Raw genomic sequence first — 13,096 nt, forward strand, 5'->3', positions numbered from 1 at the left:
ACACACACACACACACACACACACACACACACACACACACACACACACCATACACATGACTTACAAGTATACTGGACTGGGGTATGGCCCTGCTCTTCAGCCTGCAGGTCCACCTCAGCACCAGATGAAGCTTGGCACTGGCTTCCACCTATGGGCTGGGTGGCTCCTGCTAGGTTCCGGTGCTCCCTGCATAGGCTGGGAGTCATGTTTGGCAGTAATTGAATGGAGGCTGAACCTCCACTTAGATGGGAAAGGTCCAGGCCCAGGCCCCAGCAGGGACCTAGGTGGCAGTGAACGACTGTTGGAAAGTGTCAAGAAGGGCACGAGAGCTCAGAGAGTCTAAAGGAGGGACAGGGAACCTTCCCAACTCTCTACTGTGAGTGGCCTTCGTTAGACTCAAGAGCAAAATGAGAAATGTTTAAGGGACAGAGTGAATGCGATGTCACAGGGGTTGTGTGCTGGACAGTGCTACCCTCTCCTGGCAGGAGGCTGGGCTGGCCGGGGCCTCTCACTCACGTGTGCAATATCTTGGCTGAGATCCACAGATACAGATAGAACGCTGCAGCCACCATGTTCTCTGGAGCTACCCTTCAGGCCAAAGTCTCCAAGGTGTATGACAGCCTAGCCTGTACTGCCTCTTGGGCCAGACTTCATCTTTCCCACACCCAACAAGGATGTGAAGGTGGCATCAGGGAGCCTGAATCCTGCTTGTTATAACATGGGCTCTATCCAACTGCTTGCTCTGCTGGAACTAAACCCTGGTACTGGCCACTTCAATGCTGAGTGGTCCTGAACTGAACATATTCTGGAAGGTGCCTTGGCTCTGCATCTCTGGCTAGAGGCAAAAGGGGAAAGACAGCCAGAGGCTCCTAGAAGGAAGCTCCCATATTTCTGAGACTTACACAACTACGGGAGAAGAGCCACGGGGCCTGGCTGGACCATGATGGGGGTCGGGGGTGCTGCTCAGGAACTGGGCAGCAGAACAAAGGTATACAGCCAACAGCAGAGAGTGAGGTGGCACCTTTTAAGTGTAAATATATATGCCAAGGTCATGGTCACTTCTCAGCAGGAGAGGCACCAAAGAGAAAAAAGCATACAGAGATGCTAAAAAGAACACAGCTCTGAGTAGAGGATGCCCACTGTACCGGCTCCTCCTAATTCCTAAGACAGTAACCAAGGTGGCTGAAGATGCAGGCTGCCATAGCCAGGATACCTGCAGTCTTTCCTATCAGCCAGGCCTCAGTTTAGTCACACCCTCACTGGGGCAACTGGAGACAAATGAACTCCAGGACTGAGGGCCAAGACCCCCACCCCCAGCCTCCTCTGCTCCCAGACTCCTTCTGGGAAGGGCCAGCCTAGTCAGACAGTGAGGACAGGGGTACAGAACTCAAGTCAGGAGAAAAGCACCTCTGCAGAGGGGGCCCAGCAAGTGTGGGAGGAGGGCCCATCACTTAAAGGTGTCGTCAGTGTTTTTGAACATGAGAATGGCGTTATAGATCTTCAAGGCTGGGCCAAGCTTGACACTCATGATCTTCACAATGTCCGCCTGTGTCAGCAAAAGGAAGGCCTCGCCGTCAATCATCTGAGGGGGCGGGAGAGGGAGGAAGGAATCGAAGGAAGAGGAAAAGGTGTGTGTTGGGGGGTCGTGAGGGGTGTGGGAGAGAGGTGAAAGAAAGATGAGGGCAGATAAGTGGGGGGGTATGAGGGAAGAAAGGGCATGTGGCAGGTGGGGAAGAAAGGAGAGAGGGCAACGAGGAAGGACAAAGGGGGGGAAGGAGAAAAGGAAGAGAGCAATGGGGATGGAGAAGGAGAGCAAGCCAGTCTGGTCCCCCGTGTCATACACATGCAAGTTTCTCTTTCTGCTGACTGGTCTGTGTCACCGCCTATACTGGAAAATCATGGTGGGAGCCCTCACAGATGGTAGCTTTGAGAAACCAGCCGCTGCTGTGTAGCTGGGGCTGGCCACTAGAAGTCAGAGCGCCTTGCTTGATAGTAAGAATTTCAAAACAGTGACAGCTGAGCACAAAGCCAAGCACACAAAGCCCCGGGAGGATGCGCAGGTCTCACGCCCGGGAGGACAACCTGGCTCCTGGTCTAGGCAATTTCACTCATTTGTCATCAGCTTCCGAAGTGCTGCCTGGACTCTGTAACCTGGGTAACAGCCTCCACATGTACACATGTGATCTAGCACTTGGGAGATGCCTGAAGTCAAAACAAAGAAATGCAAACACAAACAACGACAACAGCGCAGCCCAGGGGAACCCACGAGACAATCTCGGTGCTACGAACAAAAAGCTGGGCAGACGCTGCAGCATGGGTGCGACCTCTGACCTCTTCCTGACCCCCAAATCGGAGAGACAGAAAACACTTGACTCTCACTAAGCCTTTGGGTCTGATTTCTAGTTTTTGAATTTTTTTTTTCTGCTACAGTTATTTATTTTGTGTATGTGTGAGTGTGTGTGAGTGTGGACGTGCGCATGTCACTACGTGTGTGTGGGGGCCAGAGGACAATTTTCGGCAGTCAGCTCTCTCCTTCCATCATGTGAGTCTCAGGGATCAGACTCAGGCCTTCAGGCTTGGTGTCCAGTACCTCTACCTGCTTATTAGCCAACTTGCTAGTCCTGACCTACACTTTTAAAAAAGTCACAAGAAAAGAAAAAAAAAATGAGAAAAAGAAGGAAAAAAGGGAGTACTATCCTAGAATGGAAGAATTTAAGGGCTATATAACACCTGACATGATTTATGTGGGCCTTACATGGCTCAAAAACTATTTTTAAAAAATAGTTAACAGGTAACAGGAAATGTGCATGAGGGCAAGGTGTGGGGGATTGGAGAAGTAACAACACTGTATGAAAAAGTCACGAGTCTCAGTGCTCAGGGGAGTCACTAATGAGGCCAACAGTTTACTCCAAACACCCTCAGACAGAGCGAGTGTGTGAAAGGCTGACTCGTGTGCACTCTAGTCAGGGAGGCGAAAAGCCAGTTGTGAGGAGAGAGCGAGATGAAAAAAACAGGGGAAGGTGGTTGTACGGGGCAAGGTCTCAGGAGTGAAAACGATCTAAATGTCCGTTAACAGGACGACGGTCTGTTCATTAAATGGAGAGAAACTATGTACACAGCACCACACAGTCCCCTCCCCGCAGTACTACAGGGAACGAGGAGAGAGCCATAGGGCACCTGGGGCCTGATCCCCCTCACGTAGCTCAAGAGCAGGCAAAGCCAAGCTACAGCACTATCGACCCACAGTGCTGAAAAGTGTGATCATCTACAGTGGTTATGTTTCGGGGTGGGGCCTGACTAGAAGGCAGAGCTCTCTGGTGTGAAGGGAATGTTCTGTCTTGATGCAAGTGGATTCAAGGACACACATTTCATAAACCTTGCGGTGCTGGATGCTCACCTCAGTCAAAATTCATCTGGGGTGGGGGTGGGGGCATAGCCACAGAGCAGTGGCAGAGAGCAGCCTGAGCATTCGAGAAGCCCGGGGCTCAACTCACAGCACCAAAACCAAACCCAACCACGTCCCACCCCAAACAAACAAAAGTAGAAACAACCAGCGGTCCCTTGGAGAAGGAGCTTGGTGCATTTGCTCCATGTTAGTCAGAAGGTTCTAGGAAACAAGAGTCCAGCTGGACACCCAGAGAAGCATACATAAGATCAGCAACGTGGGGCAAACCTACACCCAGACCGGAAGAGGCGGACCGTGCCATGTCTAAAGACATCCCTCCTTCTCACAGGGGGCCACTCTGGGCAGCCGAGACCACACTGTACTGGTGCAGGGGACTGTTTCTATCGTTTTGGAAAGAGGCCTTAAACACACGGAAGGGCACCTTCCAGTTTCAAACTCTACAACTTAAGAAAGTCACGGATAAAGTTCTTTATTTAAAGGCAACTGCACACAAAAAGTTGGACTGCCATTTAGAGAGGTCTCCCCATACTGGACTTTTGGCATAGCGGTGGGATTTCTATTTGACTATGATATTGTTAGATGCACCGCCATGCCAGGGATATGATCATGCTAGATACTTCAGTGAAGACCCACTCCTTATTTCTAAAGTTCACAATGTCACAATGACTTGCAAGGCAGCCCTCAAGGCACTCGCTCTACCTCCATTTTAAAAACAGGATGATGTGTGCTCGGAGACAAGCCCTTGAAATCGGCATAGCTAGGATTCCAGCTCAGACTGCCTTCAAGCCTGGCATTCTTTCCCCTACAACTCATGGCTTCATATCTTTCCTGAGCTCTTGGGTGTTTGCTTCAGCATGTCAGAACCTCTGCGGCAGACATCAACACCTAGGCCATCCAGTATCTGCTTTGGGCTCAGTGGTATGTAAGGATGTAGCTCAGTAGTGGAGTACCTGCTCGGCCTGGTGGAAGCTGTGTTCTCTCCCTGGCACCACAAACTGTAAAAAGCTTCAACTCAAACAGCCCTGGGCAGAGAACACAAGAGCATATGGACCCCTTCTCCAGGGCATCCATTCCTTTCCAAAGGGAATCTGAACACAGTATCCCCAAGTGGGGCCACAGTCCCTACAAGATTTCTCCTACAGACGTGGGTGACTATGATTGATCAGAGGCCTTTCTCAGGCTCAGGTAATGCTGGTGAAGGTAGCGGTTTCCTGCCATCTCAGTGGCAGTGACGCCATCTCTGTCCCTCTGCACTTGTACCTTACCTCATCTTTGAAGAGGCGTGCTTGGTCCTCAGAGCCCGTCAAGGTCTGAACGAAGCCGAAAACCTTGAAAATCAAAGGAGATATATTGACCAGGGGAAGGGGACTCGGGGAGAGGTGAGACTCTATGGTCTTAGTGCCCTTGACTGTGCTGGCAGGTCTTTTTATTTATTTGTTTGTTTATTTATTTATTATATATACAATGTTCTGTCTACATACCAGAAGACAGCATCTGATCTCACAGATGGTTGTGAGCCACCATGTGGTTGCTGGGAATCGAACTCAGCACCTCTGGAAGAGCAGCCAGTGCTCTTAACCCCTGAGCCATCTCTCCAGCCCGGGCAGGTTCTTTCTTATCCACCTCAGGGGATCCTCACGTCTTTGTATGGTGGCACATGACAGAAGGTCGGTTCCTTGTTCCTTAAAGCATGTCTGTCCTGCTGGATCTTCAGCTTGACTGATAGGACAAACCCTCTCTATCCGCCACAAGGGGCCTGTTTTGGTCAGCCTTGCTGGGCAGCTAAAGGGGCTGAGGCTAGGAGGGTTGAACATAGGGTTGGAGGCTGTTAGGAGTGCTATGTGGCTCCATCTGAGCAGGCTCTGGCCTGAGTGCCCTGCTAGGGTGCGCTTTAGAGGGAGACTTACTCAGGGGAGGACGAGGAGGAGGAGGCGGCCAAGGAAGGGCTGCATACCTCCTCAATGGTCCACTTGGAGACCGTGGAGGCTGAGATGCCCGCCACTCCCGGCAAGAGCTTGCAGTGCTGCTCCCAGCACACAGAGAATGAGCGGTCAGGGTGTGTCGACAAGGTAGACATGAAGAGGGACTGGTGCACCACACTGGGAGGGAGGGCTAGAAGGCAGAAGCAGAAAACGATGGCCTAGAACCAAGGACAGCTCACGCCTGTGCCACTGGGGATGCTGGCTGGCACTGCAGACAGGAGCAGGGCCCCTATTGTAAGCCTGCAGAGCCATGTGGGGGACCTGGTGCTTATTCCTGCTGCTCCAATGGGTTGCCTGCTCACAGGCTCCAGCATCCGCTGTCTGGAGGGACCCCAGTACTCTGGGACTTGTGAGGATGCTCTCTTGGAGCTGCTGGCTTCAAACAGTCTGCAGTGTTCAGACAAGTTTGTCCCTGGTATCAGAGATGACTTCTGTGTGTCCCTTCTGAAGTCCTTTTGGACTCTGACCAACTCTCTTAGTCTAGGGCAGTTTTGTCACTAGAGAACGAGTTCTTATCAGCTCTCCAAGCCTGGGCTGCCTATAGCTTGCTTTCTGACCTGCTCAGGAGTCCCTGGCTCCATGGGTCAGGTGGCTGAGGCCACTCTGCTTGGCTCCCTCTTCAGCAGGTCTGGTCTGGCATTCATCCCTTGGACTTTACTCAGTTCAGCTGCTGACAACCTGACCCTATGCTCTTTAGCAGGTCCAGGGACCTCCACAGCTTGGCCATTTTCCTGGGGGTCTACTCTGCCTCGGTCTACAGTTAGGGTCAGTGCTCTTTTTCAGTGTTTGCTACTAATTCTGGATGCAGAGTATAGCACTTCCAGTGCCATTTTGCCTACGGAAGCCCCTGCTTGCTACAGACAGTCCTGCCCCAACCCACTTCCTACACCTCAGCCTCTTGACTTCTTCAGCAACTCGTATCTCCACTCCAGGCCTTTCGGGTTCTACCACAGCCCCACTGTTACCCTCTGCATCTCTCCCAGGCCTGTGTACGGCTCACCTAAGCATCACTGAGGGGCTGTTCCTTCCCTGTGACTGAAGGCCAGCTCCAGCTGTGATCCAAAGGCTGTGCCTCCCCTGCCTGGCCACATTTTAAGTTCTCATCACGCAAAACCCTTTTTGATGCCCTGGGTCCTACCTTATTCCTCAGAGCCAGACTCTCAGGAGCAGTCACAGCATTTTACTTAACCACCTAGCCACACAGCTAAAAGGGATGACCCTTGTGAGTCATCTGAGCAATGAGGACAGCCAAATCCCAGGTGCCGTCCCCTGATGGAGTGGTCACATCTACAACCTATATTGAGGTCTGCTGTGGATGTGTGAGGAGTCTCCTCTAGAATGGTCAGCATGGCCAGTGTCCCTCCTGTGGAGGTGAAAGACCCAGGCTCGTCCCTGAGATGCCTCAGGGGCTTGGCTGAATCCTGAGGCTTTTTTTTTTTTTCCTTTCTTTTTTCTTCTTTGGGCCACAGCTACAACCACTGGAAAGACTGGCTTCTGAGCTGGTGAGACGGCTTAGCAGGTAAAGGTCCATAAGGTACTTGCTGTGCAAGCCTGAGAACTTGAGTTGGATTCCCAAAATCCATATAAAGGTAGAGAGAGAGAACTGAGTTCTCTCTGAGAACTGAGACAACTACAAAGTTGTCCTCTGATCTCCATGTGCACACCGTGACATCTTCCATGCTCTCCTTTTCTTTCTCTCTCTTCCCCTTTTCTGTCTGTCTGTCTGTCTCTCTCTCATACACACAGGACCAACAGTTTAAGAACACAGTCAGTCAGGAGGTGCCCTCTTGTGGTTAGAATGTAATCCAGCAACCGAGAGCTGACCCTGGCAGGCAGAAGAAAGGCCTCCCATAGCCTGACGATGAAACAGCCTGCAGGTATGCCCAGAAGTCAGGCAAGATGCTTGTCATTCTGGCCTGAGGCAACAAGAGCTGCCTTCAGTTTCCACCAAGAAGAAACAGTGAAGAGAGAGGCAAGAAGGAGTCTTTCAGGCGCAAGCGTACGACTGATGTGCAGCTGTGCTGAACGCTTTACTGGGACCTTCTTAGCCGCCTACCACACTGCACAGTGAGACACCAGCGATGCTCACACAGGACAGACCAGCATGGGTGCAAGCAGTCTGCATGCCAAGGAAAAAGGCCCAGGAAGACACCAGTCCTCACACCTTGCCTGTCCCTCCAGAACTTTGAGAACTACGTGCCTGCTCTTTGATATTTTGTTATGGAAATCCATGCAAATGAATCCAACAGGGTTGGGCACTGACAGGACATTAGGGCATAGGGTGCTAAGCCTACTGCCGGAGAGCAGAAGTCAGGTCTGAGTTTGAATCCCAGCTCAGCGCCTCACCAGGGGAATGACCCTGAGCAAATGGCTTCATCCCTGAACCTCCCGTTTCTCCTCAGACACAGTGCAGGAGGCTGGAGAGCAGCGAGAGGGCACATGTAAAGCCTGGCTCAGTAAACAGTAGTAGCTACCATCATCATTTCAACCATCGACTCTAAAGGCGGATGCTTCTCCATGCTTTCCAGTGAGGAAAGGGAGGCTCTGAGATGTTCAGCAACTTGCTCAAGGTCACACACAGCTGGCAGGCATGGCCTCCTGAGGACGCCTAGAATTGCAGAACAGAGCAGGGCCATTGCTCCACCTTGTGGAAATACATCACCACCCACATCTCACCATTTCCACAGACTCCTAGCAGGTCTGTGGGACCAGAAGCCATGCCACTCCAGGCCTTATCCTATGTTCTGGCCTCTGTCCTGGGCACCCAAAGACTCAAAGGAGTAGCCTCCTTCCCAGTTTCTCTCTGTCTGGTGCCCTGGTGTCTGATCCCATTAACCACATGGCATTCAGGGACCCACTTAACAGGGGACCTTAAGCAGGGGACCTGTACTCACCTTGGAAATCTTCTTGTGGAGTCTTGCGATACTTTGGAGGGCGTCCAATCCTGGAGAGAGAGGGACCAGGGCCGCAGCAGAGGATCAGTGGCTGGCTCAAGAAGACATGAGGCCCCACACCCGTGAAGCCCAGGACCTGACACCCTGGCCTCCGCACCGGCCATGATGGCGAGGCTTTTTCCTTGGGGACAAATTAGACAGGTTCTTCTTCCTGGCTGCGGTCTCCGAGTCGGACAGCTCCCCTGCTTTCAGCCGGCTCTGGTTCCTCTCGGCCAATGGGCAGCCAGAGAGGCAATGGTGAGCTGTGAACTTGCCTGTGACGTGGCCGGAGCCATCACAGCCAGGAGTGGGGCACTTCCTGGGGAGATGAAGGCTTTAGTTGGGCAGACCCACTGGTCCCTACAGAGCCTCCCTAACCTTGGTCCTGTTCATGTCTTGGGGAAGGCTGATGGGTCTCAAACCACAGCTGTAAAAGACTCTCCCTGAATGATACCTGCTTGCCTCTGGGTCTCACCTGTGACTTTACTTACCGGTGGTGAAAACTATATTTGGAGGTCTTTGTGTGGGGTGGGCTCCTGTGGCTGAGAGAGGGGCAGCTCCCAGGTGAGGCAGAGCTGGACTCTCTGGACCCTGCAGGGAAAGAGAAGTCAGCATGGAGTCCTGGAGACAGGGCAATGGGACAGGGAAGGGACAGTTTCCATGTGAGGGAAGAGTACTCGGAACTAGTTCTTTGGAGACCTGATCCTGAGCCAAGCTGTGCCACCATTCCTGCCACTGGGTGCCAGCAGTCATTTGGGAAGGACGGTTTAGCGCTTGTATACTTTGCTGGGACCTGTGGGCATGCCTTGGTTTAGTGTAGCAGGATGTCCTGGGGTTTAGTTAGGGGGACAGGCATCCCAGGCTCACTGTGGGTACTGGAGCCCTGGGAGGGTTGTCAGAGACTGGTGGAGAGGGAAAGAAAAGCGTGTCCTGGGGGTACACACGGAGAGGAGGCTCCAGGGGATGTCCTGTCTTGAAGCACCAGCCTGCAGGGTGGATGTCCGGGTGATCCGCATCGATCCAGAGGTCATAGTTGTGACTCCAGCCATCAAAGCGGAGCTGGGAAAGAAAGGCCCTGGGGGTCAGGTGTTGCTCTCAAAGCCCAGCTCAGAGTTGCTCTCCAAGCCATGGCCAAGATCTTGGAGAGGGAGAATACACAGTAACTGCTCTTGGCCACGTGTTCTGAGGGCTTCACCAGTTAAAATGCCATCATTTCCATTCAGTCCTTATGTAGGACAACAATTATTAGAGACCCTTTAAAGATGATAAGATTAAGGCTTGGAGAGGAAAGGGGGGCTTATCCAAGCCCATAAAAGTGAATCACAGATAAGGAGATAATGAGATCTGAGATCTTCAGCATCTATCGCATGCCATGCCTTTGACCTCTAAGTATTCTATAGAATTCCTGTCCCACTGACCTGTCCACTCCCCCCAGCCTAGGGTCCCAGAGGCACCTTTATCCGATGGTCCTCCACATCTTCCACGCTGGCTACCCGAATCAGTGCTGGGTTCCGGCGGTCTACAGCCTCCAGCTTCATGTTGACCAGGAAGCTGTGGGGGAGTCGCTGTGGGGAGACAGGTGCTTTCAGACTGGGGCCCAGCCTGGAAGATCTGAGGCTCCAAGAAGAGAGTCACAGGAGAGACTGTGTCTTGGCCAAGACCTCTCTTATGGCTGACTGGCCAGGAGCACAGCTTCCTAAGCTCAGTTCTGGGGAAGGCAAGAGGCAACTTACCACTTTGAAGGCCCAAGTGGGCACAGCTGAGGTCCCAGTTTCTTCTAGATATTTCTCCCAGCAGAAGCTGTCAGGGTCTGGATAGTCTGGAGAAGAGGGTGAGAACAATATCTGAGCCAGCTAGGTGACTCAGGGAACTCTCTGTCCCTAACTGGGATCAAGAACATGGAGGGAAGCCAGGTATGGTGGCTCATGCCTTTAATCCCAGCACTTGGGAGGCAGAGGCAGGCAGATCTCTGTGAGTTCAGGGCCAGCCTAGTTTACAAAGCCAGTTCCCAGGCCCTAGGAGAGAGGACATATATGTCCTTTGCTTGAGACCCCTGTATGCTTAAGGTAGTCATCTAACTTTCTTTTCCTAACACCCCCCCCAAAAAAAACAAAAAACAAAAAAACAAAACAAAACAAAACAAAAAAACAAAAATCAAGGCTCCAGGCCCTATCTGTTCCCAACTCTGATCCCAAAGGGCCTGCTAATGAGATACAGGGACCATGTCTAACATGAATAAGACAAGGTGGGAGAGCCAGGCCTGGGAAGGATTCATGCTCAGGCATCGGCCTCACCTTGTGGAGGGGTGAGGGGCTTTCCTTGCTTCTGGCACCAGCCTACCGGGTGGATGTATGGGCTGCTGGGATCACACCTGAAACCCAAGAGTATGTCACTGCCCCAGGAGACATGGGGAGGCCTGAGCCTGCTGTTCTCACAGCATGGCATCAGGGACTTCTGCAGCCCCCTTCTTGGTGAAAGGGAGATGGCTAAGGTAAGGTCAGAAAACTGCCACATTAACTGAAAGCTCTAGCACACCGCAACAGTTAATGGAGATCTATGAGGGTGTGTGTGCACATCTCAGCCAAGGTATTTTCAAGGGAAATAGGAAAAAGTGAGCTATGTATCTCTTGACACAGCTCAGGTCCACAGGGCAGCTCACTACCTACCCCTCCCCAATCTAGAACAAGATCTGGCTACCAGGTGTGGACTGGGTGGGGCCCCACAGTGTCTGAGGTCCTAGTGGAGATGCCTCCTGCCCCTGGTATCTCCTCCCCAGCAGGCCCCAGTACCAGTAGTCATAAGTATCGTCCCAGTTGTCAAAGTGCACCAGGAAGCGACTGTCCACCACGTCAGTCACACTGGCCACACAGACGAGGGATGGGTTCATGCGGTCCACAGCCTCCAGCTTCATGCCCACCTGGAAGCCCACAGGTGGAGGACTCTAGGAGTAAGAAGAGGGCTGCCACAGCCAGGGCCAGGCTAGCTGGCAGCTAGCCCAGAGCCCATGGCAAGCACAGGAGCAGGTTTTCTATGAGGATTGCCTGAGCATGGGAAATGGGTACCAGGGAGAGATGGGCTGGGAATGAGGGTTGCTCTGGGCCACTTGGGGACTTTCTGTCCTCTAAGCGCAGTGATCTCCACAAGCTGACCTGTGGGAGAAGATAAGTGACTGTCCAGGGGCTATGTATTTACCCAAAAGTTCTGGCAGAGGACAAGTCTCCCCTACCTGAACAAACACATTCAAATACTCTGACTTAAAAAAATCTGCATTTCCTGTCACAATTGGAGGCGGGACTTTATTAACCTGTTAACCTGTTAACCCCAAGTATAGTCTCTGTGAATAGCATAGTGGAGTCCCTAGCCCTTTAATAAGGTCATTTGGGAAGGGCGCTCTTACTCCTAGGCTACACGGCCAGTATGGAAGTATTTTCAGTGGGGGTTCCCTCTCTCTCATACTCTTTGCTTGGGATTATGTGGTACTTAACTGCTAAAGCTGCCACCGACCTCTGAACAGATTAAAACCAGGAGGTGAGCTGATGAGGATGTTGGAGAGAAAAAGGAAAGGGCTTCTAGGGTAAACTTCCCCCTTATATAATAAGCTGAGGAGCAAACCAAAGGATGAATATCTGAGTGAGCAGACACAAGTCAGCACCCAGGCTGCGGAGCCAATGAGGGCCTCTGTGATGTATTGGGGAGAATTCTGCAGCAGAGAAGGCTATGGCTTAGGTGTGTCCCTCAAAGGGTCCTGGGCAGGAAAAAGACTGGAGGACCTTGGCTAGTCACTGAGAGATGGAATACTTATTAAAAGAATAGAAAGCAAGCTAGAGAAATGGCTCTGGGATTAAGAGTGCTTGCTGCTCAATCACCACGACCTGCAAATGTTTGCAACTTCAGTTCCAGGTTCCAATGCCCTCTTCTGGACTCTGCAGGACATAGGCACTGGCATATGCACAGAACACACACACACACACACACACAAATGAATAAGATAAATCATAAAAAAAAAAAAATAAAGCTTAAGCTGGGCATGCACACCTTTAATCCCAGCATTCGGAGGCAGAGGCAGGTAGGTCTCTGAGTTGGAGGCCAGCCTGGTCTACTGAATGAGTTCCAGGAAGCCAAGGCTACACAGAGAAACTCTTATCTCAAAAAAGCCCAAACGAAGAAAAAAGAAGGCACGAAGGAAAGACAGACAGAAAGAAAGAAAGGAATGAAGGAAAGAAGGTAGGAAGAAAAGAAGGAAGGAAGCAAGCTTGTGTTTAAACCCCCCTGACTCCTATGACCTCTTCCATACATGCCTTCAACAGCACGGGGTCATGTGCCACAGAGCCTCCAGAAAAGGCTACCTGATCATGAACTTCTGCTTCTGAAGATACAGAATGAAATAAGGCTCCTTTCTTTCTATATTATCCAGGTGTAGACACTTTTTTTTTTTTTCATAGCAACAACAACAGGAAAAAAAAAATGGATGAGGTCTGGTGAGATGGATCAGGGGTAGAGGCACCTGCCATCAAATCACAAAACCTGAGTTTGAATCCCTGGAACCACCCAGTAGAAGGAGAAAAACCCACTCCCACAAGTTGGCCTCTGACCTCTGTGTGTGCTGTGTGCCGTGTGCATCCACACACAAAACACTTAAAAAAAAAAAAAAGGTAATAAAAAAAAAATGGATGAAGACAAGATGAAAGTGGGAACTGGGGGAAATGTATAACCAGCGACCCCCCCCCGACACACACACACACACACACACACACACACACACACACACACACACA

At 51.5% G+C, this 13,096-nt stretch overlaps 1 protein-coding gene across 1 annotated transcript in view; it reads right to left on the bottom strand.

Moving 5' to 3' along the window:
* Positions 1–12: 12 nt before the first annotated feature.
* Positions 13–13,096, bottom strand: part of L3mbtl1 (L3MBTL histone methyl-lysine binding protein 1) — a 26,460-nt gene continuing 13,376 nt past the window's right edge. Inside the window, exons 12-22 of the mRNA XM_055602443.1 lie at positions 11,111–11,262; positions 10,616–10,692; positions 10,055–10,140; positions 9,776–9,886; positions 9,266–9,380; positions 8,813–8,912; positions 8,440–8,640; positions 8,283–8,332; positions 5,361–5,518; positions 4,672–4,734; positions 13–1,582 (exon numbers count right to left, since the gene is read on the bottom strand). Coding sequence (XP_055458418.1) covers positions 1,448–1,582; positions 4,672–4,734; positions 5,361–5,518; positions 8,283–8,332; positions 8,440–8,640; positions 8,813–8,912; positions 9,266–9,380; positions 9,776–9,886; positions 10,055–10,140; positions 10,616–10,692; positions 11,111–11,262 — 1,248 coding nt within the window. The 3' untranslated portion in view covers positions 13–1,447. The remainder of the gene's footprint in view (positions 1,583–4,671; positions 4,735–5,360; positions 5,519–8,282; positions 8,333–8,439; positions 8,641–8,812; positions 8,913–9,265; positions 9,381–9,775; positions 9,887–10,054; positions 10,141–10,615; positions 10,693–11,110; positions 11,263–13,096) is intronic.

This window comes from Psammomys obesus, unplaced genomic scaffold (genome assembly GCF_907164565.1).
Source record: "Psammomys obesus unplaced genomic scaffold, mPsaObe1.curated_primary_1811, whole genome shotgun sequence".
In the NCBI taxonomy this organism is placed as follows: domain Eukaryota; kingdom Metazoa; phylum Chordata; class Mammalia; order Rodentia; family Muridae; genus Psammomys; species Psammomys obesus.